The 25183-nt window shown below is 37.0% G+C and overlaps 2 protein-coding genes and 1 non-coding gene across 8 annotated transcripts; 2 read left to right on the top strand and 1 right to left on the bottom strand.

The window, feature by feature from the left end:
• On the top strand, window positions 1-12799 carry EIF5A2 (eukaryotic translation initiation factor 5A2). 6 transcript variants are annotated; one of them, XM_038583884.1, is made up of 5 exons: window positions 1-217; window positions 799-903; window positions 7355-7486; window positions 8057-8148; window positions 8324-12799. In XM_038583884.1, the coding sequence occupies exons 1-4, from the start codon at window positions 53-55 to the stop codon at window positions 8114-8116; spliced, it is 462 nt and encodes a 153-aa protein (XP_038439812.1). In that variant the 5' UTR covers window positions 1-52; the 3' UTR covers window positions 8117-8148; window positions 8324-12799. The 6 variants fall into 6 exon arrangements, 5 of the variants coding, with proteins under 5 accessions (XP_038439812.1, XP_038439814.1, XP_038439815.1 ...); XR_005384002.1 differs by having other exon boundaries at window positions 16-217; window positions 7355-7442; XM_038583886.1 differs by lacking the exon at window positions 8057-8148 and having other exon boundaries at window positions 16-217; window positions 7355-7442.
• On the bottom strand, window positions 6885-7027 carry LOC119867569. Its single transcript, XR_005384085.1, has one exon. It is a non-coding gene; the product is annotated as a small nucleolar RNA SNORA67 (small nucleolar RNA).
• A 7090-nt stretch (window positions 12800-19889) lies between the features above and the next one.
• Window positions 19890-23606, top strand: RPL22L1 (ribosomal protein L22 like 1). The gene is made up of 4 exons (XM_038583882.1): window positions 19890-19958; window positions 21659-21748; window positions 21916-22037; window positions 23333-23606. Exons 1-4 carry the CDS (start codon window positions 19950-19952, stop codon window positions 23475-23477), a joined length of 366 nt encoding a protein of 121 aa, XP_038439810.1. The 5' UTR covers window positions 19890-19949; the 3' UTR covers window positions 23478-23606.
• The last annotated feature ends 1577 nt before the right edge of the window (window positions 23607-25183 follow it).

Genomic DNA, 25183 nt, shown 5'->3' with positions numbered 1-25183 from the left:
TCCCCCCCCCCGCCCCCCGCCCCCGAGGAAGCTACGGTCGCCCCAGCCCACCATGGCGGACGAGATCGACTTCACCACTGGAGATGCCGGGGCTTCCAGCACTTACCCTATGCAGTGCTCGGCCCTGCGCAAAAACGGCTTCGTGGTTCTCAAAGGACGACCATGCAAAATAGTGGAAATGTCAACTTCCAAGACCGGAAAGCACGGTCACGCCAAGGTAAGTCAGTGCCCTTCCCCGGTCTCCCTTTGCCTTGCTGTTTTGATCATTTTGTATTCCAGTAGGGAACGTGAGATTTCCATATTTATAACTCGGCAATAATGACTTTTTTTTTTTTTTTTTTTTTTTCTTGACCACGATTTCTGAGTGACCAGCCATGGCTTTTTGAATACTGAAAGGTAGCATTTCCTTGTTTGGGCCCTTAATAATGTTTCGTTAACCGGTAATGGAAACTTTTTCCTGAATCCCAGTGATTTAGAATACATGTTCTGTTTATGGATGAGAAAACCTGTTCTAACATAACTTCATTTCTCTTACACAGTCTTATAACTGAATTCCTAGACTAGGAATTGGGTCTTGATAGGTCGTGAAGCTGTTTCGTTGTTCGCTGCTTCTCAATTCTCTGACCCCTGCTTTTTTTTTTTTTTTTTTTTTTTTTTTTTTTAAGAAAATAAAATTAGATGACCTTGGAAGGAGAAAGAATCTGTCATAATCAGCTTTGGTATTGTGCTCTTGTGTGTGTAATGAGTGATATACTTGGCAAAGATTAAACAGGTTTCCTGTTCTCCCTCCTCTGTTAGGTTCACCTTGTCGGAATTGATATTTTCACGGGCAAAAAATATGAAGATATTTGCCCGTCTACTCACAACATGGATGTTCCAAATATTAAGAGAAACGATTATCAAGTGAGTACTAGCTTCCTTTAAAATGGTGTTTTTTGTTTCTTAAAGTTGTAAATGCATTCTACTATCAACAGGAATTCAACAAAACCTGGTAGTAGTTTTGTAGGTTTTTCTAACCAGGTACTAAGCACCACCACCTATCTTAGAAATTGAAAATAGTGGTATTTAACACTTGTATCTTATCTAGAATTATAGCTGATTTGCTTTTTATTTTGACATTTTTGCATTCTTAAAAAGTTGAACATGTCTTATTATTTCTCAGACCAAGGGACTGCTTATTGTGACTAAGTTCAGTGTTCAGTGAAACTACTAAGCTTTCGTTGTAAAATATTTCCAATTCAGATAACTCCCCCCTGGATATTTTATTTCTTTTCACTTGTCAAGCCTAAGACTTTTAAGAAATCATTGGAATTCATGTTCCCCCAATCAAGTTTGTATATTATTGAATGTGAGTCAGAATTTGATATTCTTAAATAGGGAAGTGAGTTGAAAGTCTTTAATGTAAGGGATAAAGTATACCACCATGGCATATGGTAAAGAAAATACAAAACTATCTAATTGTTTTATTTACATTCAGTGACCATGCTGTGACCTTTTGTTAAATTATAGGTTTAGACTTCCAACTTGTAGTTCCAATTATACATTTGGATAAGTCATGTTTAATGATAGCATTTTGTTGTTTCGGAGTATTGGTGGTAACCAAACCATTGACCTCATAGGATGTGGGACCTCAGATTAATTATAACTAAAGTCTTTATTGTAAGTCTTCAATCTCATCGTCAAGCATACCGTATATAAAACTCTTTTTTGTTCATTTTATGGAGTCAGAAATGCAAGTGTGACACTTAGATTTTCTTCATTCATTTTAAACTGATTTCTTGCTGTACCTTTTATTCTATTATATACATGTTACCATCAACTGCAGTTAACATATGATTTCCTTTTATTTTGTACACATGTAAAAATATTTTTATGTAGTTTTTTTTTTAAGATTTTATTTATTCATGAGAGACACACACAGAGAGGCAGAGACACAGGCTCCCTGCGTGGAGCCTGATAAGGGACTCAATCCCTGGACCTGGGATCATGCCCTGAGCTGAAGGCAGATGCTCAACTGCTGAGCCACCCAGCCGTCCCTATTTTTACATAGTTTATTCTACTAAGCAGTTGTATATTTTCACTTTCCCACTTGTAAATGTTTTCTAGGTTGCTTTGGAGTCTTTCTAGAAATTTGCATTGTCTTATTATAATAATAGCATATTGAGTTTTTTTAATCAAACAATTTGGGTTTAGATCTGCTCCTGCCACTTTCTAGCTGGATGACCTTGGACAAATTATACAATCTCTCTGAGCCTCAATCTTCCATCTACAAAGGAAGGATAATGGGAGGATTAAGGAGAAAATGTATCCCATAATTACCTTATCGGTAGATATGTACCAAAAAGTAATTCTTTTCTGCTCCCCCCCCTTTGCCTTCATAAAAATTCCATCTAACCATTCCCTTGTACTTGGAACACCTAATTTAGACATGGCTTATAGTGGGTGCTCAATAAACATTTGTTAAATGCATGTGGGATTATTCAGTGAAGTAAGGATAGTGTAGCTAAGGCTAGGTATAGACTTTTCTTTTACCAAAAAATGGATTTCTGTTTTCATCCTTAACATGTGAATGCTTTGAATGTTCAATATTTATTATATATATATTAATATGTACTTAATACAGAATGCTTTTGCTTTTGGGCATTTCAAAAAGATAGTATCAGTAATTCATATGATTACTACTATGATCAAATTAACCAGTCATTGTTTGGAGTTCGAGATCTAACAAAAAGGAAAAATTTGGTTTGGGTTTTATTTGGGGATACAGCAGGGTCCAGACTAGGGTGAGGGGAACAAGGTAAGTGAGCACAAAATTTTAAATGAAAACAGGACCACTAACAGTGTCAAGCCAGTGGAGCCTTAGGCAAAAGGAAAAAAAATCAGTAATTCAAATTTTGTTTTTATTTAAAATTTTGCTGTTTTGTTCATCATGAAATTTTTGCATTAATTCTAATTTTAAAATATTTGGTAACTGATGGGTTTTTTTTTTTTTGGTGCCACCTTAAATTTTGCACTCAAGACAAGAGCCTTGCTTGCCTCATCCTATCTCAGCCTTTGCTATGTAGTCTACACTATTATGGATAAGAGAATGACTCAAGTCAAACAGGCTAGTTCTGAATCCTTACTTTAATACTAATTATCTGACCTTGATTGGCAAGTTATTTATCCTCTCACCTTTTTTTCTTTGTTTATAAAATGAGGGTAAGAATAATAACCTCCTCATGGGATCATTGTGAGGTTAATGCTTAGAACAGTGCCTGGCACAGTAAATGCTCAGTGATCACATCACTTCATTATCAAGTCACCATATAATACTTATTTCTGTTCATTTAAAAAAATTAACTCTGTGAGCCTTTTCAGTTATATTTGTTGTGCTGTGGTGGTCTTCATGCACCTATCCACACCAAATAATACAAGGTATGAGCCTGGAGTTGGGAGAAAAAAGTTTCTATCAAAGACAATATTGGACAATTGTCAAATTTGAGTATGGACTATACACTAAATATTTTAACAATAATGCATTTTTTAACTTTGAAAAATAAGCTCATTATATAAGAGTTTGTCTGTCTTAGGAAAACACACTGAAGTATTTATTGCTAAAGAGTCATGATGTTTGAAACATACTCTCAAATGGTTTGGTAAAAAGAAGAAAAGAATAAGAATGTATGTTGTATGCATTTTATGCATTCCCATATACAGAAAAAATGCACATGTGGTTAAATATTAACAATGGGTGAGTCTGGGAAAAAGATACAGGATTTTGATGTATTATTTTTGTAACTTTTCTATGTGTCTGAAAATTTTTAAATAATTTGTGTAAGAATGGGATCCCTGGGTGGCGCAGCGGTTTGGCGCCTGCCTTTGGCCCAGGGCGTGATCCTGGAGACCCGGGATCGAATCCCACATCGGGCTCCCGGTGCATGGAGCCTGCTTCTCCCTCTGCCTGTGTCTCTGCCTCTCTCTCTTTCTCTCTGTGTGACTATCATAAATAAATAAAAATTAAAAAAAAAAAAAAAAAAATAATTTGTGTAAGAAGATCAAATAATTTCCATTATCTAATTTTATTTTTGTATAGTGTAGTTTTGTTTTTGAAAGTTTAATTAAAAAAAATAAAAAATAAAAAAATTTTATTTTTATTTCACATAGCAATTTATTTTAATAAGATGTTTAGTTTTTAAAATATGTTGTTTTATTAGGTTTTTTATAATGTCTATACATTTTTTGTTTGAAATGCTCTTTATTTCATCCCACAGTTTAACTTATGAATTCTTAACTCTTTAAAAATAAAATACCACCATTATATAAAGAAATACCAAAGTATCAGTATTATTATTATTATGCTTTTATGTTTCAGTCACTAATGGCAGTGGGAACTTTAAATTCTTTCTTTAAATTGTTAAAAGAGCCAAAATTAGAAAGACCTACCTTATAAGCCTGTCACTAATTGTTTAAAATTATACAATAAATGGTGTTGGGAATACTGGGCAGCCACATGCAAAAGAATGAAACCAGACTATCTTATACAATATACAAAAATTAACTCAAAATGAGTTAAATACTTGAAAGGAAGACCTGAAATCACAAAACTAGAAGGAAATATTGGGGGTAAGCTTCTTGACATTGGTCTTGACATTAAATTTTTGGATCTGACACCAAAAACAAAGGCAAAACAAAAATAAACAAGTGGGACTGTATGAAACTAAAAAGCTTCTGTACAGAAAAATAAACCATCAAGATGAAAAGACAATACTGAATGGAAGAAAATATTTGCAAAATATATATTCAATAAGGGGTTAATATCCAAAATATATAAGGAACTCAACAGCAAAAAACCCCAAGCAACTTGATTAAAAAATGGGCAGAGGATCTAAATAGACATTTTTCCAAAGAGATACAGATGGCCAACAGGTACAGAAGATGTTCAACATCACTAATTACCAGGGAACTTAAAATCAAAACCATAATGAGATATCACTTTGTATCTGTTAGAATAGCTATTATCCAAAAGACAAAAAGTAACAAGTGTTGGAGTAGATCTGGAGAAAAAGGAACCTTCATGCAGTGTTACCAGGAATGTAAATTGGTACAGCCACCATGGAAAACAGTTTGGAGGTTCCTCAAAAAAAGTAGAACTACCATATGATCCAAGTATACCACTTCAGGGTATTTATATGAACAAAATGTAAACACTAACTTCAAAAGATATATGCACTCAGATGTTCATTGCAGTATTATTTATAATAGCCAAGATATGAAACAACCTAAATGTCTGTTAATGGATAAATGGGTAAAGAAGATGGGGTATATATACACAGTGGACTACTACTCAGCCATAAAAAAGGAAATGTTGACATTTTCAATAACCTGGATGGAACTTGAAGGTATTATGCTAAGTGAAATAAGTCAAAGAGAGAAAGATAAATGCTGTATGATTTCACTTACATGTGAAATGTAAAAAACAAATGAACAAAAACAAAACTAATAGAGCAGATTAGTGGTCAGTTATTAGGAGGGGGTGGGGATGAGAGAAATGGGTAAAGGGAGTCAGTTGTATGATGACATATGATAACTAGACTTACTGTGGTTGTTGCTTTGTAGTGTCTACAGTGTTTGGTGTGATAAAAAAACAAAACAAAACACTATACTTCTGCCTCCACCTCCTTGTTCCCCTCTCCTCTACCAACCACCTTACAAATGTTTGAGTGATGTAAAGATGAATTAAAAGTATTTGTGGTTGTTTTGGAGGATTTTTTTGTTTTGTTTTGAGATTTTAGACATGTGCAAAAGCTGAAATCTCTTGGTGGGGTGTCTGAGGAAAGCCATAGCCAGACTTGGTAGTACCATAGAAGATAGCTTTGAAATCTACCTCTACGGTATGCTTGTGTTATATCATGGTAACTAAAGGGAGGTAAGGATCGTATCTTTGGCCCCTTTTGTGTTTGTCAATGTTAGCATCTTGTATTCTGAATAACTGCCTTTTATAAAATCTGTTAGAAGTATGAGCATACTGATAATGTACATGCTTTTAGAATAAGAGTACAGCCTGTTTCCTCATTCCTATAATAAAAAAATTTAGTGATGTCAAAACTGCCTTTTTGAAGGTTAGACTGAGTTTGTCTCATTAATATCATCAACAAGCTAGTGTTTCTAGCTTCTAATGTTGTTGGTAGCAAACTGAAGACCCAAAATTTTCCATTGATGTTTGTTCATAATCACATTGTAAATTATAAGTTTACAATTAAAGAACACGTTGTAATCATGGAAAACTAAAATTAACTTTATGCCCATGGGAAAAGAGTTTAAATAAGTTACAATCTACCTATGCAGTTGTGAAGTGGTTAAAGAGACTAAGGTAGGTCCATAGTTTCCAATTTGGAAAGATTTCTGAGACATATTGTTAAGTGAAAACAATTTGTTGAAAAATACCTGTAATATCCCTTTTTTTTTTCTTGCCTCAAAAAGTGACATTTATTCAAAGAAAAAAAATGACAAGATGTCCATCCCATGACTCTCTTCCTTCCCCACTCCTGCTCCTCTTTAGCCCCCTATGGACTGAATCCTAGGTAGGGCTAGAGAGCACGGCAGCCCCTCAGATGAGGTCAGCAACATTGAGGAGTATCTATCTCCTCAATGGAGGTGTTGAAGGTGTCAATGTCTTGAAGAGCCCTCCTGTCTTCTGTCACCATGTTAATGGCCACACTCTTACAGCTAGATCATCCATCACTACCGATTTCTAAGGATACAGTTTTCCCTGTTGGTGGGAAGGTCATAGCTGGTGACTAAAGAAACCTGCTGCCCATCCATGGTTCTGGCCTAGATCAAAGGAGAGGACAACTTCGGCATGTGACGGAGAAGGGAGCACAGTCCAGAAGGGATTGAAGTATATGTGTAGGTAGCCAAAGGAAGGCAAAGGAAACAAACATCCCCTCTCCTCCAACAACCTAAAGCATTCCAGATTTTATTCCGAGTTGCTACTTTTCTGAAGATGGGCACAAGCAGGCTCCTTGAAAAGGGAATCGTTTTGGATTCCCATTTATTTTTTCGAAAGCAACTATTTGTATTGTTTACATAAATATAAATTCTTTGGGACATACTATATTTATATGTATATATATGGTTATATATATATGATTATATATATATTTGGGGGAAGGTGGTGTGCAGGAAAGAGTGAACTTACACTTTTAGTCTGTACATCTTTTATGCTTTTATATGTTTAGCATTTTTAAGCACTAGAATATATTAGTGTATTACTGTACCTCTACAATTATTGTGGATTGCAACCTAACTATATAAATATTACAAATAGCCAATATAATCTAATCAGTGCAAATGATACAATTTCTTTTAATAGCTCATATGCATTCAAGATGGTTACCTTTCCCTGCTGACAGAAACTGGTGAAGTTCGTGAGGATCTTAAGCTGCCAGAAGGTGAACTAGGTAAAGAAATAGAAGGAAAATACAATGCAGGTGAAGATGTACAGGTAAAGACCTATGGGGAAATTGCTCTTTATAAAAACTTTGGCCTAAACTAGTTAGCAAAAAATGCCAACTATGAAATGTAGTTTTTAAATACTGCTGAAATTTAGAATGGTCTCTATAAGACAGTTTTCCCGTGATACTCTTAGAGACCCATTACCAAAGAAAGTATCAAAGTTCACTTTTTGATGAGTAGATACTGCCAAACCCAAATCTGTTTTGAGGATCAGCATCTGAATTATTAAGGATGAGAAAGGTTGTTATGGGAATACTAAAGCGTGAAAGTGATTTGCTCTGTCTTTTTGTTATAACTCTCAGAAGTATAACATCTAGCAAGTATTGAGGTATTTATAGCTCTTTTCTCCCTGTTCTTGGAAGTTCTCTTAAAAAAAACCACAATTGAGAAATTTTGCTCTGGAAAACCATAAAGAAAGTAGATTATCTAGTCTTGGAATTCTTCTTTCCAAGGTCAACGTGTATAAAATTTCCACAAATACGAAGCCTATAACAAATTAAATATATCTTATACATGTATTGCCTTCTGAATAACTTTTTGCCTACATTTTGCCTTCTAGGTATCTGTTATGTGTGCAATGAGTGAAGAATATGCTGTAGCCATAAAGCCCTGCAAATAAATGGGAACATCAGGCACGAGCAAAATGTTTAGGTCTGGATCAACCACAGATCTAAAGTTTGGCTCTAAATTGTCACCAAAGCTATGGCCTTCATAAGCAACCTCATTTCTTTTTTAATTGTTTTGAAATTGTGCTGAGTTGGTTTTGCTGGCAATTGTTAATTTAAAATAATCAAGATGTGTAATTCTCTTTTTTTTAATTTTGTAGGTGTCTTTCCTATAACTTTCCTGTGGTTTTCAATGAGTCCAAGAAACTGATAAGATGGCTTCAGCAGATATGATTTGTCTGAGCAAATCATTCCTGAATTTTAGTTGATAAATAAACCAGGGTTTTAAATCAGACAATGTAGCATCTAGTGGTATTGAAGTACCACATTTAAGTTGAATTGTTCTACATTAATTTCACACTTATTATAGAATGAATAGATTATGGATTGGGATTGTCACAGTTTCAGCCTGTGTGTGGCAAGCACAAATCCTTAAATAGATACCATGTTATCAAAAAGTGTCAGTCATCCTAGTAGGCATGTGCAGCCACCTGTATTACCTCAGTCATACTTTTCTTTGCCAAAATTGTTGGAGAACTAAATGTTACCTTATATGTAGTGATTTTGGTACCTGCTTGTGGTTGACAGGCCTTGAACTGTTGGGTGACTATAATATTAGCAAGTCAGATTGTAGCACAGGGAGTTGGTTAGAACTATAGGTCTTTACTGGAGGCCTGTGTATTGGGCATAAAAATAGGAAGTTTCTAGTTATGTTTTTGCTTTTTCCATTTGTTCTCTGTATTTAAAGGAGGGACCTGCTTTATAGGATACTGTGTAGTGCTTTTTATCAATTATGTTGAATAAATTGCTGTTATTTATAATAGTCACTCCTTTCCAACCATTTTTAAGGAGTTTTTTTTTTTTGTTGTTCATTTGTTTTTTTACATTAAAATATTTAGTTGTCAGACAAAAAACTGGAAATTCTTACTTTAAATTGTTTTGGCACATTTGTTAAATTTATGTACACTTTTTCTAAAGTGAAATGAAAGTGAATCACGGAAGATGAGTTACTTTATGTGATTATTATTTTACTTATTTTAAGAAGTACATCTATTTTTTCCTGATTGTTATGTACTTAATTAAGTTACTGGTACGAAACAGAACTAAGAAAGAATTCTAGAAATGGAAGTCTTTTAAAAAGTGTTAGGTGACTCAGCTACCTTTCTCTTTAGTCTTTGAATCACGTTTATCTTATTTCCAGGGTTCTAGACATTGTTACAGGGTTTGTGAGGACCTTTGACTCAGTAACAATCATTATATTGAAATGAAACTCATAAAAAAAATCACTATTTCAGTAATACCTTCATTCTCTAAAACAGTATGAGACCTTTCCTATCATTCCTTGAACTCTGAAAGGCCTTTGTTCCTATCATCTAGAGGAAAACATATATGATGCTGTAACTGATCTAATCAGTAACTGAATATAGGCATCAGAAATAGACGATCCTAAAGGTTTTAGTTACTTAATTTGTGCACATTTTTAAATCTTGTATTGATCTCAGCAGATCCATGTGGAGAAGAAATGATATTTTAAGAGAAATGTAAGAGGAGTTCTAAAGCACAAGAAATATTGAGGTTGTAGTTAATCAGTTTAGTGTAACATTTTAGCTTTTGCTCATCTAAAGCACAATTAGAAATTAGGCTAAATTCTTTCCAGTGTTCCGTTTAAGTATCTACTACATACTGCTCTAGTTTTTTTAGTAATCTATACTGTGTGTTTTACTTGTTGCTGGTTGGCATTGTTACCCACAGGAATCCCAGGAAGTTCTCAATCTATGCTGCTTGCTGGTCACTCATATGACCCCAGTTAACCATATTAGTGTTCTGGTTTACTATTAATTCTGGATTAGCATGCCCTCGTTGTTCCTAACTTGTCAAACTTCACATAAATACATTTTCAATTGTGAGGTAAGCATATGTAAATTAAAATAATGCATCTCTATCTTCATACCTTGAATGGCAAAAGCTATTTATGCATAAATATTTTAAGTACTATAATGAAATGTAAATACTCCTCTGATATATAAGTATAGATTTTAAAGATATGGGACTGTTTATTTTCACGTAAGTCAGTACATGTTTCTCTAGAACAAAATATTTCATTTAGTAAAGCTTTATAAATTATATTAAAAGGAAGCAGGTAAACATTTTTTTAACATAGAACAGAAGTGACTTCATTCTTTTTTGACATCAGAAATATTAGACGTTGACTCCTAGTATTTGTTGTACTTTTTTGTAGCAAATGTTAAATATCACAGGTTACCATGTATAGAGTGTAGACTGTCATGTTGATAGATTATGCAATGATACGCTGTTTTTGTCTGCAGGCATTTCACCAATTTATATACAATATTAACAAGTGGAATATTTGTTTGTTTCTAGAGCAACATATTTTCTTTCTACTGTGAAGACTTTGTTATATACCTTATTTGCTACTACAAAGTTGTATACCCTCTGAAATTGATCAAATCATTGCTACTTTGACTTAGCATTTGCATCATAAACATAATTATGATGTTTCTTTCATTCTCCCCTCCAAGGGCTGTCTGTCACTTGAAATTGTTGCTAACCAAGCTCTTGAATCCGTTACCATTTATGGTACAAAATTCTGTACCAGTGCTTTGTAACAATTACCAAAACTCTCCTGCAGCCAGAGCATGATACCTTTAATAAGAGATGCTGTAATAAAATGTCTAGGCTATAAAATTTGGGGACACAATTTTTCAGTATAGCACAATGTGAGTGTGTGCATATGCACACATAGCTTTGTATGTTTGTTCTTTTTACAAAGTCCTTCCAACTCTTTAAAGTACTGTAGTCTGGTAGTGCCTCAAATGTTGGTAACTTTTTTTTTAATTTACAACTTTTCCAGAATTTGTTTTTGTAACTTTAAAGTTTCTCAATTAGATTATTTCTAGTTGAGCTGTAATTTGAATGCATTGTTCTCAGGGCTGTTTGTGCTAAGAGCTGAAGTTGCAGTATTTTAAAGCTAACTGCCTGAAAGTATATTGCAAAAATTTCCCAAATTGTAGTACAATGATACATGCAAATAAAAAAATCCTTACCATCCACATACTTAACCCATATGCTAAGCATTAAAGGAAAAAAAAAATGGGAACATTGGTAACATCTATACTGGAATCTTGCCATATTTTTTTCATTTTAGAATAGAATTTGTTAGTCTTATCTTAAACCCAAACCTTAATGATGTATCTGAAAGCATTCCTTTGGCATGGACCCCAAAGATAGTTTTTAGAGCCAGACAAAGATGTAGTGGTTCTCAAACATATTTAGGGATAACAGATAAAAAATTCGTAATGCTCTTTTGGGTACACGAAAATGTTTACATACTGAATTCTATAATATGAACTGGAAACAAATTTACTATGAGAAAATGTGGCTCTTAAGCAATATAAGAGCAAACTATAAGCATATTTCCATAAACCGTACATTATATTGAACTGATCAACAGTTTAAAATTTTCTAACTTTACTTAGGCATAATATTTTATAGTTTTTAAGCCTTTTTTCTCCTAGCATTCAGACAAGTAACAGACAACAAAGGCTTATGAAAAATTTATTGTGGAAAAATGTTAAAATTGAGAAAATTCAATCTATTAACTTTAATCCATTAAATTTTTTCCCCTGAATTGGATATATGGCTTCATTATTTGATTTTAGTAGGGAACATTTGGATTTAGCTTATGGAACACAGATGTTCTGTGAGAACATGACTTGAAGTCACTATATAATTTAATGTTTCTCCATTAAGTATACATCTGGACATCAACTTAACTACCAAGTGAGTTCAAGTGCCTGAACTGAAAAGTGCTGTCTACATCTAATTAGCATGTTTTCCTTATGTGAAAGATGCATCTTTTAGCAATGCATATCAGGCTTTCACCTACTAGAAACATACTTGTTGCCAACCTTTTACCAACCACGACTATTCCTCTCGCCTTAGAATTGAGTGAAACCTATTTTACAATTGAGGGAGAGGTTCTTTTATTTATATGAAGCCCCTAAAACCATTCCTTGGTATTGGTAGATTTAGGATTAACTTAGTTTGAGATTATATTTTTTAAAAACTCTGGACACTAAACTATATTCAGTGATGACTGTACAGCTTGTCATAAGTCATAATTGTGATCTTTCTTGAGAGGAATTCTTTACACCTACTATAAATAAGCACTCTTGTGTTTGTTACAAAATATAATGCAAATTACTAGTTCCATGCTAGTATAATGAAAATTACTAGTCCCATATGATTATATCCCTGTAATCTCCTCTCCAAAAAGGAAATAGTTGAAATGGCATTGTCTAATCTAGTGGCACTTTATTAGTAACACATTTTGTTTGTTTTAGGTATTAGGAGAATTCTTGCTTTTATCTACAGAGACTCATGTTTTAGCTAAAACTTTAAAATCATAAGATCTGTAGTATGGATATTATAATTGTGCATTTTACATTTCAAAAATGGGTAAAATTCAAATGTTGTCTTTGGCTACACTAAATTACTGAACTCCTTTACATTATAGATGATGAACATCAATTATAACTTTTTGTTACATTACAATATATTTGTCTGGTAACTTCATCAGTTATATTAAATAAAATAAAGTTAACTTAACAACTTGCCTTATTCTTGTACACATACATTCCTAAAACCATCTTCATACTAGAAAACAGTATGGATTAATGTGTTTAGCACTATTAAAAGAAAATTTAACTTGTTTTTACCATGTTTTTATAGCTCAATCCTTACTAGAGAGCACCCCAGCTTTGTGGCTGTGAATGTTAATTTTTAAATTTTAGTTCTAGATTTGGGCACAGTTTTGTTTTAATTTTTAAGTTAATAGTTTAAAATATGTAAAATTGTCCCATGGTTCAAAATTCTATAGTTACAAGAGTAAAAACATATTCCCATCTTCATCCTTTTCCTCCCATTCTTCCAGAGAATGCAAGAGCAGTTAAGTGTCCCTCCCCTCCCCCTGACCTCCCAGACTCTGAAACATTGCTTCTCTGCCAGCATTGCTGTTCTCTTTCCACAGTGATGTGAATGGTGTGATGAGTCCCTGAAGCAAACTTCTCATCCTTTTTCCAATTCTATGTGTAATCAACAGTGTCTGGATAGTTTCATCCCTAGACGGCTCAACTGTTTCTTCCTTTTACACACTGTACCATTCTAGAATATTTCCCACTCCAACATGTGAACCATGCCAAAAGACTACCAGAACAGTTATAACCTCATATCCATGGCTAGGATTATTGATATCCATACCCTTCCAAATCCAGTGAGATAATTGTGCAATAAACAAAGTACCAGATTAGTCTTCCAGTTCTTAGTCCCACTCTTCTTCTTCTTCTTCTTCTTTTTTTTTTTTTTTTTGGCCATTTGTAAATACCAGTAGCTTGGTCTCCCAGAGGGACGCCTGGGAGGAAAAGAAAAAGAGTGAAAAGGCTGATTATTTGTTAGGTGTCAGCATGTCTTAATCTCCCCAACTCCATCTCTAACCTTATAATTAAGTATTCTATCCAAATAGGAGGTATCCTGTAGAATTGCCTCATTTAGAACTCATACTATCTATCTAAAGTGTGTGTTCCACTGGAAATTTAAAACATCTATAAGCATACCTCAGAGATATTGCAGGTTTGGTTCTAGAACATTGGAATAAAACGAATATCAAAACAAAGGGAGTCAAATGAAATTTTCGGTTTCCTAGTACATACAAAGTTACTTTTACATTATGCTGTAGTATGTTAAGTGTGCAATTGCATTATATCTAAAAAGGCAATGTACATACGTGAATTTAAAAATATCGCTAAAAAATGCTAACCATCATCTGAGCTTTCAACAAGTCATAGTCCTTTTTGTTGGTGAGTTTTCCTCGATGTTGATTGGCTACTGACTGATCAAGGTGGTGGTTCCTGAAGGTTGCGTGGCCGTGGCAATTTCTTAAAATGAGGCAACAGTGAAATTGTCTGATCAATTGATCAATTACTCCTTTCATAAACTATTTCTCTAAGGCATGCAATACTTGGGATAGCATTTTACCCGCAATAGAACTTCCTTCAAAATTGGAGTCGATCCTCTCAAACATCAAACACTGCCATTACTGTAGCAAGTAAGTTTATGTTATATTCTAAATCCTTTGTGTCATTTCAGTAATCTTCATAGCATCTTCACAAGAAGTAGATTCCATGTCAAGAAACTCATTTTCCTTCCTCATCCATAAACAACACCCAATCCATTAAAGTTTTATGAGATTTTTGCAATTCAAATACTATAATAATGAAAAAGTGTGAAATATTGTGAAAATTACCAAAATGTGACATAGAGATATGAAGTAAGCAGATGGTGTTGGAAAAAATGATAGACTTGCTGGGCTAAAGAGTTGCTATGACCTTCAACTTGAAAGAAAAAAATCTGTGAAATGCAATAGAGCAAAGTACAAGATAAGGTGTGCCAATATTCTCATGATACATTCAGCAGGATCAGTTGCAACCGGTGGGTGTGTATGGGCTAAAAAGAACTTACCTACAAGGTTACATCATTAATCCGTTGTCCTATTTTGAGATTTATTTCTGGATCCAGTCAAAATAACTTTGGGGCCACACTCATGGGCACATCCCAGCATCACAATGACTTGTGTCCCAGTGTTTTGGAGGCCCCCCAAAAGCTTGGAAACCTTAGTTAGTGAGATTCTAATTAGGAGAATGGAAGCTCACCTACTTAACACTGATAGTATGTCTGCCCTTCTTTGTTCACAATTATGTATATGAGTTTCACTTAAAACTGCTTTCCTCCTAGTTCGTTTTAATTGCTGTGCAATCAATGAAATAAATCTTTTGGAGATTTTACATACATATCACTAATAACAGCCTGATATTAGAAAATATACCTTCCTTTAGAGGCAAATGAACTTTCAGAATAAATATTTAGGACACAAAGAAAGCAGTTTCTATAAGGTGGAAATATTTAAAATAGCACACATATCAATTCCAAGATAAATGAATGCAAAGGATAGGCAGAGAACACCATAAACATGGATAGCATTGTTGGTTGAAAAACAAAATTGTAAAATAAGAAAACTCTTCTACCTGGAAATTTAAAAACCTGTTGTTACATAATTCTATGTTGAAAGGGGAACTACAAACAGAAGAAATTCCTGAAATATAATGATGGTAAAAACACTATATATCAGAATCTATAGAAAGCAGTAAAAAAAATATGTAGCCTTAACATCTGTATCAATAAAAATAAAAGAATAAACATAAGTGACATTAAAGTCATAAATCAAACAACTAGAAAATAACAGCAAAATAAACCAAAAGAGAGCACAAGAAATGATACAGATGAAATAAGAAATTAGTAGGGTGAATAGAAAAATAGCACATTAAAAAAATAAAATTCTGGTCCTTTGAAAAATTAACAAAAGAACAAACCCCTGACCAATTTCTTTAAGGTGGAGGAAAAATACACAAATATAAAAAAATGAGAAATAATAAGAGGAATGGCTACTAATGCTGAGGAAATAAAAAACCAAAAAATTTTATTCAAATAAATTTGAAAACCTAAATGATACAATTTCTTAGGAAAATGTGGCTATTAGAATCAATCTCAGTAGAAATAGAAAGCCTAAACAGAACAATTTTAATAAAAGAAATAAATGAAAAGGTTAGCAAGAAACATCCCATAAAGATTTATAGATGTAGATATAGATGGAGAGAGAGGAAAAACAAATGATAAATAGGGCAAAATGTTAATAATAGGTAAAAAATATGGATAAAAGATATATAGACACATGTATGTATTTATGTATACTTTGTCCAGATTTTTCTGTATTTATATGTGTCTGTGTTCTTTGAACTATTTTCATAATTTTTACAATTTTAGGTACAGTAATTATTTCTTAATAGTTTTTTAATTCAGAAAACATATAGTGCCATCTAATTTTTACAAATGAATATAATTACCTGTGTAATCTAAATGATTTATATTTATACATACACATTCACAGACATGCATGCCCCCCAAAGCATTAAATAGCTATTTCCAAACAGGTGGGATTTTAGATATTTTTATGCATTATCTTTTTTGCTTCTTTTTATTTCTTTTCATGAGCTTTTCTTTTGGCTTAAGATAATAATTTCATTAATTTGAGTTTTCTAAAGCATTGTTTATAATAGTGTAAGAGTAGAAATAATTTAAATGGCCACCAATAGATGGATGACCAAGCTAAAAATAACAAGATAAAAATGACAAAAATTAATGAAAAAAAGATACTTATTCTCATTTTAAAATTTGATCTATTCAGAATTCCTGTGGAAAATCTTATTTCTGAAATTGTAATTGTTAGAAATAATAAAAAAACAATCACTGAAGTTTTTCCTAAATACAGAGAAAAGACGCATTGAAGCAAGCATAAATCTTAATCATAGTTTTTAATGCTTTCTAAACAAATTAGTAAAGGAAGAACAAGCAGCAGTAACTTCAGTTCCTATTTCCCCTATCTGGTACTGTTAACTTTCATTTATGATTATTTAACAAAGAACATTCAAGGTTGGAGGAGTTAAAAGCAATACTCTTTGGTGGTAATAAGGTTCTCTCAGTGCCTCATTGTTTGCACAGAGGGCTGAACACATCCTTTGTCAACGCTGTGCAGTTTGCTTTCATGGGATTGTTTGTGCTACCATGTTATTTGAGTATTAGTTTTCTGGAGATGGGTAGTGCTTTTTTATGTTGCATTCTAAGTAATTTCCCATTCCTTAATTTTCTCTGCAGCTTGGTTACTCTCCTGTTTAACACATCCACTCTCTCTGAGGTTTTCTATTTTTAATTTCTAGAACTTTTCTTTTAGTCCTGGCCAATTTGATTGTTCCTGTTTCCCTTACCATATTTTACATACTTTTAGCTTTTAAATATATTCAAGACACTTATTTTATATTCTTTATAATTCCAATATATATTGGTCTGGCTTATAGGTTTTGGGGAGGTTGATTTTCATTCATAGTGGCTTGTTTTCCTATGTATGTAGTGACTTAAAAAAAAATGTCAGCTCATATTTCTGTAAGTTTATCACAGGGGATCCTTTGTGCTTGGATCAAAAGTGCATTTCTCCAGACAGCATCTGCACTTGCTTCTGCCTAGCACTACCGGTCCAAGCACACTTTTAGGTTAGCTTTTTCATGCTATTTGGGCAGAGCTAATCCTAGTCCCAAATTTATATGAACATGCCTTGTCATTTCTGCCTCCAGAAGTTTTTACTTTCCACCAACTTAATCACACATTAGAAATTATGTATAAAACTGTGTTTCAGCCAGTTTTTTTAAGGTGGCTACATATGGAGGAGTTTCTCTGTGAATTTGATCTGCCATATTGTCCTTCTATAATTTGATTTGTTCAAGCTCCAGAATCATGTAGATCAAATGACTGAAGTTTATATTAGAAATATATCTATCATTTATTATAGTATATTTGAATAACTGGAAAGGCAACTTCTCCTTATTGTTCTACATTGTCTTGACTCTTTCCAGAATTTAATTCATGTTTTAAAATCCATTGTCAAAATAAAAATATCTGGGAGAAGGGTGTTGACAGACAGGCATTGTGTTCAGACTGTGTGTGTAAAATTTGGGAAGCACATTTCTAGTTAATATTCTTGTTAGGGTTTTCCCCCCAATTTGGAGACATCTTGTTTTTTTCCATTATAGTTTCTACCTAGTTATTTTGAGATTACTAGCTATTTTGAAACACGTTTTTAATATCTCCTTTGTACTTAACAGCTCTTAACAATTTTTGTTTTGGTCATAACATGGAAGTCTGCCAAAAACAACGGAAATAAAATAGTGCCTCAATTAATGGCTTATTTTCAAAATACCCAATAGTGAAAGGATCATTTCTGCTCTGCAGCCTGAGGAGCCCTCGAGTAGAAAATGCCAATTGCATTCCCCGCCCCCACCCCCCCTTAATGTTTGGAAAACAAGTGGAATTATTATGGTTCTTGAAGTAAACCACCAAAGATACCTTCTTGAAATGGATCTTCCCCAGGAATTCAATACCTCTATTCAGACCCCACACATTAAATGCTTCATTAAAGCATAGTTTCTAGTATTACTAACTGCAGTCATAAAAGATAATAGGCGGTTGTCACTTTCTTGGTTCACTCTCCAAATTAACAAAAGTCCACTCCATCCCTATCCCTGACCCCCCAGTATGAGAGTTTCACCTCCATAAAAAGAAAAAAAATGAGAAACATGTCACTTTTCTGATTTGATGTCAACCTCCAATTCTTCAAAGTTCAAAAGCTATTTTCTGCGCAGCCCCGGTGGCCCAGTGGTTTAGCACCTTGGGCGGGGCGTGTAATCCTCGTGACCAGGGATCGAGTCCCACGTTGGATTCCCTGCATGGAGCCTGCTTCTCCCTCTGCCTGTGTCTCTGCCTATCTCTCTTTGTGTGTCTCTCATGAATAAATAAATAAAATCTTAAAAAAAAAAAAAAGCTATTTTCTCCTTTGGCCACCCTCCCCCCACCCCACCCCCGTGGTTAGTCTATCTTAGGTCTCAGCAAACATCCGTTGAATTTTAACCGCGAAGCGTTTGGGATGGAAGTCAAGAGTCCTCGGGTGTCATGAGCACGGTATGGAGGTGCACACAGGGGTGTCTTTCCATAACGGCAGCTTTATTCAGTCACAAGGGCAAGGGCAACATAAATACAAAGCGAGTTCAGGATTCCAAACTCAATGCCACTTCCTTGGTGTTCCACTTCGGTTTCTTACACAACATCACGCAGAGCACAAGAGAGAATCACATACCAAGATAAAACATAGGGGCTAGGAAGCCAGGGAAGCAAGCTCGCAGTCGTGTCGTGAGCGTGCAGTTGAGACAGGGCCTCCCTCCGGTCTGGGTCAGCTCTGAGCACCTGCTGCCCACGATGTTTAACGAGCGAAGAAGGATCTCTGTGCGATCCCAAGGCCATCCGGGCAGGGCCTCCGGGGCCGCTGCCGTTTCCATGCGGTCAGAGGGGAAAGGGTCTGCATCCCTTTGCAGCAGGTCTTGCCAGTTTGCTGCAAAAGATCTTCCCTTTTCAAAGGCGTCGGATCAGTGTGGGGCCTTTGCAGGCCTCCTGTGGGGGGGCACCAGCTCGGGGCCTGCGGGGCCCCGTCTTGGCTGCTTACACGGCGGCCTGACCTGGGTCCTGTTGCACAGCAGTGACTCCACCTTCGTTGCTGCGCAGGCTTGACTAACGCCCATGAGAAGATCGAATCCTCCTCCACAAGTGAGCGATACGTTTGCTTTGGTTTCAAGACTTTTCTCCCCCCGCAAGCACCTAGTTTATCTTTTGCTTCCCCGAAAAGCGTCGTTTCCAACATCCGGGAACCTCGTAAAGCCGTGGAGACGACTTCTTCGCCCTCGGACCCCAAGGCCCTGCCCGGCCCCGGACGGAGGGAAGGCCTCTGGGCCCTGCGCCGAAGACGAGTCGCCCATCCCTCGGCGGCGTCGATGCGGGGGCGCGGGGAACCTCCGAGGTCAGGGCGCGGCCGTCGTCAAGGGCGGGAAACCCCGAACCACCCCCCACGGCCGCCCGCCCGCGCGCCCGCACCCGGCAGCTCCCGAGGCTCGTCCTCCCGCTCTCACGCCCCCGGGGCCCTGCGTCGCGGGGCCTCCCCACGCTCTCTTCCGGGAGGAGGCGGGGCTACGCTCCCGGCGCGTGACGCAGCACGTTCCGCTATAAATACGAGGCGCGCGGCCGCGGCTTCCTCTTCCGATCGCCGAGCCGGCTTCCAAGATGGCGCCGGTGAGTGCGCGTGGGTTTCCGTGGGCGCTTGAGACCACCCGCGCGGGGTAGAGGGAGGTTTTGCGTCTGGCGAGTTGGGGGAAAACCTATCATTTGAGGCAAAGGGAGGGGAGGCGGGGAGGCCGGGTCGGGGGCACGAGAAGGTTGAGTGGTGGTGGCCGAGACGCCTGGCGGCTGCCACGCTGTCGAGCACAGTTGGCCTAGGATGGTGGGTGGCGGGGGCCGCGCGAGGAAGGAGGAGGCCCGACGGCCGGCGGGGCGGGGGGCAGCGCGGGGCCGCGTCTCCGTGCGGGTGCGGGTGCGGGGGCCGGCCCCGGCCCGGGGGTGCGCGCGCCGCAAAGGACGCTGGGTAGTCGGGCCGGTCCGGGCGGGGGCGCCTCGGAGCTGCGCGTTTCCCTCGTGAACGAATCTCTCTACAACGAAGAAAGTCACGACCCGCAGATCCAGGAGGTTTTATTTGTATTCACTGATTATCAAGGGGGTCAGCCAGAAAGATGCTAACTCCAGCCCACAGGGGATCTGCAAAGGTAGGTGTATGTCGCCAATTTACCAGTTCTAGGATTTCGGGTTTTTTTTTTTTTTTTTTTTTTTCTTCTTCTTTGGTACAAGTTATTCGACTCCCTGAAAGCTCACTTGTTACTACCTGGTGTCCATTCGTGTGGGTATGACTTGGAATTGTATCCTCTGATGGTGACCTGGTTGTCTGCAGCATGTTGTCCGAATGTATGTTGGCAGTAGCTGCAGCAGCATTTAACTTGGCCTAGCCCGGTTATGTGCATCGGGCTAAGTTTGGGGTGTGGAAGACTAAAGTATGCATGTTTTTTAAATTAAAAAAAAAAAAAGGGCAGCCCGGGTGGTTCAGCGGTTTAGCGCCGCCTTCTGCTCAGGGCGTGATCCTGGGGACCCGGGATCGAGTCCCACGTCGGGCTCCCTGCAGGGAGCCTGCTTCTCCCTCTGCCTGTGTCTCTGCCTCTCCCTGTCTGTCATGAATAGATAAAATCTTTTAAAAATAAAAAAATAAATTTTTTAAAAAAGTTTACAAGACTTAAGGTACAACACTACCACCCCCCAGCCTAGAACGATATAAGGATTTCATTCTCTAGACTTGAATGGTTAGAATTTCCTATTCTGGCCTGTAATCCAACTTGGCAAGCCGAGGTACCCTACCTGTGTCCCACAGGGCCTGACCTGTAGTAAAAGGGTACCTGGTAACTTAAGATTGAACGTCGGTGGTCTGGAAAATACTAATAAAGGCCGTGACACTTCTCTTGATGAGTGAGACAGAATGGGCTTGATTAGAGGTTCGAACCAACCCCGGGTGGTGTTCAGTTTGAATATACAGAAAAGTTAATACGAGTCTTTGAGAGTTTCTGGTGAGAGGAACTTAAGAGTAGCTTGCCACATGCTTTAAGCTCTCTTGAGTTTTGCACTTTTGAGACACTTAGATGGGGCACAGTGGAAATTCCCGTTGGGTTCACAAAAACCCGGGTTAAACCATATTGAGTGTACCCCTTCTCAGGACCGCCTGGCTAAGAAAAGGGGTATATATCCAATAGATATTTAGCAATTTTTTAGGATTTTGCACTATTTCATATATATATATATAGAACATTGTACATCTTTGGACTGATACAGATTTTAAAGTTTTGTATATACATGGAGTAAACTGAGTAGTTACAGTTATGTTACTTCTGTAACAGAAAGACAAGAAGCCTAAGAAGTCAACCTGGAAGTTTAACTTGGACCTTACCCATCCAGTAGAAGATGGAATTTTTGATTCTGGAAATTTTGTAAGTATCCCTCTACTCAGCTTGTTTTTATCATTGTAATAGAGTTCTTAATGAAATAAGTGTGTAATATTTGATTTTAACCTGAGCTCTATTCCTAGGGTACCTTCCCTAGTGAATATCTAGGGTTTTCTTCCCTAGTTTTGCATTTTTTCTCTGTTGTAAAATAGGAGCAGTTTCTCCGGGAGAAGGTTAAAGTCAATGGAAAAACTGGAAATCTGGGGAATGTTGTTCACATTGAACGCTTCAAGAATAAAATCACAGTAGTTTCTGAGAAACAGTTCTCTAAAAGGTTGGTATTTGTTTCCTGTAATACTAACAAACTTTAACAATGTTAGATGTTTTAATATTAGAATATGTTGTAAGAAACATGTCTAATGTGTAACATGAAACTAATGTCCCAAATTAAATAATATGTTTTCTTATATGTATTTTTAAGGCTTTAATGGTGTATGTAGTAGAGGCAGCCAGTGAAAGGTAAAGTCTATTTTGCCAGTTTTAGTCTAATTTATTCAACAGATAATAAGTACTAACATGAAAGCACTCTTGTAGGACCAGATAGCCAAGCAGGCAAGTACCTACCACTAAGGAGCTTGAATTAGTGGAAAGAGACCATGAAATGTGATACTAAGTAGTTGTAAGTGCTGTGTAAATGTATAAAGAGGATTTCAGGGTTCATGTTTTTAGTAAGATGCTCAAGGAAATCATCTGAATGAAGTGCTGGAGTGAGACATGCAACTTAGAGAATTAATAATTGTAACTGGAAAAGATTGATGGTAGAAGCTGACAACTGTGGACCTATTGTGAGGACAGGTGCACTGGTGGTGGCTTGGACTGAAACAGCAGTGCATGTTAGCTGTGTGGTTATGAGTTCATCATTAGGGATCCAGGGATGAAAGGTAATGCTAGGAAGCATCTTATCTCAGACATGCACATAATTATAAAATGCAATGCTGTAATTGCTGTGGCGAAGGTAGAGATAGGGCATAAGAATTTGCAGAGAACCTGAGATGAGCAGTGTCAGGCTGTGGAATGAGGGAACAGCATTAAGAAAGGACAGGGAAGCTTGAGGAATGGGTGGTAGTTCAGAATTGCCGTAAAGTGTAAATGGAAGAGAATGGCTGGAATGATGAAATTAGACCGTGCTGAAAGCTTTTTATAAGAATTGAGCCATATGCTAGTTCTAAGTGTGTCAATAACTTTGAACTTCTAAACGGGTTCAGCCCTCTTAATAGGTTTCCTTTTGTTGATTGATCATAGGATTGAGATAGGGAGGTTGATAGTGGTGATAGGAAGGTAATCTGGTTATGGTAGTAAAACTGAAGAGAAGCTACTATTGGTCTTTGTATCTTCAACAAAAAGGATGTTTATTTTAGGGAGATGAGAGAATAGTTTGTAGGGCATCAGCTGATTGTAACTTGGTTTGAGAGGCTACCTTATTCTCATATTCCCAGCAACCTTGCACAATGCATGATACAAATATTTTGGGGGAACATTCAAGATGAATACAGTTGCATATCTTCTATATTATCTTTTGCATCGTAAATACTGTATTTCTTAATGAAATTCATGTTTTTATTTTAAAAGGTATTTGAAATATCTTACCAAGAAATACCTTAAGAAAAACAATCTTCGTGATTGGCTTCGTGTGGTTGCATCTGACAAAGAGACTTACGAACTTCGTTATTTCCAAATTAGTCAAGATGAAGATGAATCTGAGTCTGAAGACTAGTGAGGCTGCCCCTTACAGGGCTTTGCTTCCTAAGAAAATAAATGTAGCATGCAAAAGAAAGAAACAACTAGAAATGGACTTTTAGTTTATTGGTGAATTGAATAAAAAGCATTATACTGTGTATCTTAAGCGCCTGCTTCTTTTAAGTGTATGCTGTTTATATGACTCCTGGAGTCCCGGGATCAAGTACCACCTCTGGCTCCCCTCGAGGAGCCTGCTTCTCCCTCTGCCTATGGTGTCTTCTGCCTCTCTGCATTTCTCATGAATAAATAAAATCTATTTTTCTGAAAAAAAGTGGTCATGTATCACTTAGTTCTCGGTGGATGGGCCCCCTTCCCCCAAATAAAATGGCCTTTGAGTGAGGTGGGGGGGGGGGGCAGGTACTAAAGCCATGTCAATTTTCTTGGTTTTCTGGTGGTCCCAGGCAATGTCTTTTTCTACTTTTAATCTGAAAGTGGTGTCAGTACCTTAGGTACTTAGGCCATGGGCCCTGATAGTAGAAAGTGGTTTGGGGAATGTTTGGAATAATTTATCAAGAGTGTCAATTTTGATTATTAACTGTTGAAGTGCTCCCCAACATTAATGTGCTCTAGTACAGCAACTCCTTGGTTTCTCCCAGAGAGTTGTAATAACCTCTAAACTGCCCTGTTTGAATTGTTCGTGTTTTCTACCGATAGTTAACCAAGCTCTTTCTTTGCTTCCTTTGTTGAGCATTGTGGGTACGAGGGAGTAAAAACTGCCTACTCTCTGGTATGGTGAGACCACTGCCCAAATAATCCCATTAAAATTTAAGTACAACAAAGGAGTTTATAAATGGAATTTGATTTAGTCAAGGCAGGCAGCGAAGCATTTGAGCTGACCTAGAACAGACCTGGTAACTGGTAAAAACAAAGGGTGTTTCAGGCAGGACAGCATAAGTCTAGTTCTTGGGACAATGAGAGTTTGGTATAGGGTACCTCTGGAATAGTTATTGGTGGTTATGAGGAGAACTTGGGAAGATCGGTGAAAACCAGCCCGTGCAGGGCAGAAATCCCTGCTTTAACCTTAAAGCAATGGGAAACTACTGAATTTTAAGTAAACAGCAATGTGATCCAATGAGATGCACATTTTGAAAGAGATGGCTGCATTGTAGAGAATGGTTTTCAGAGGTCCTATCTGTTGCAAGGAGACCAGAAGGTGGATGGCAACATCCTGTGGATGTGCTAGGTAGCACTGGGGTGTTGGGGGGATGGGGAGAAGCGGGTAGGTTTTAGAGATTTTTCAGAGGATAACCTCTGTGGGACTTGATTTGGTGGTAAGGGACAAGGGTGACAATTGTCTAGAAGCCGTTTGCTGAGTTTGGTCACAATAAGAGAAGGCAGGAGTAGGGAGAAAGTTCATTTTAGGCCATGCTCAATTTGAGGTCCACAAGATGTCCTGAGGAAGGTCTGAGTGCAGATGTCCACTAGTCGGGGTAGGTGGTAACATACAGCAAGAGGGGTGGAACTGCCTGTAGAGTATAGAGTGAGGATGGAGTGTTCCAGACACCAACCGCCTCCATTCCTCCCCTAGATTAATCCTTTCAGATGATCTGGTGGTGATCTTTAGATGTTTAAAATTATTATTCAGAATTAATCAGGCCTGAGCACACTATGCATTTAAGGAGTTGGCAGGTTAGTTGGGATCAGCAAATTCATTTATTTACATAATTTACTAAAAGCAGCTGC

This window comes from Canis lupus, chromosome 34 (genome assembly GCF_011100685.1).
Source record: "Canis lupus familiaris isolate Mischka breed German Shepherd chromosome 34, alternate assembly UU_Cfam_GSD_1.0, whole genome shotgun sequence".
NCBI lineage: Eukaryota > Metazoa > Chordata > Mammalia > Carnivora > Canidae > Canis > Canis lupus.
This window is presented reverse-complemented; position numbering and strand designations above follow the sequence as displayed.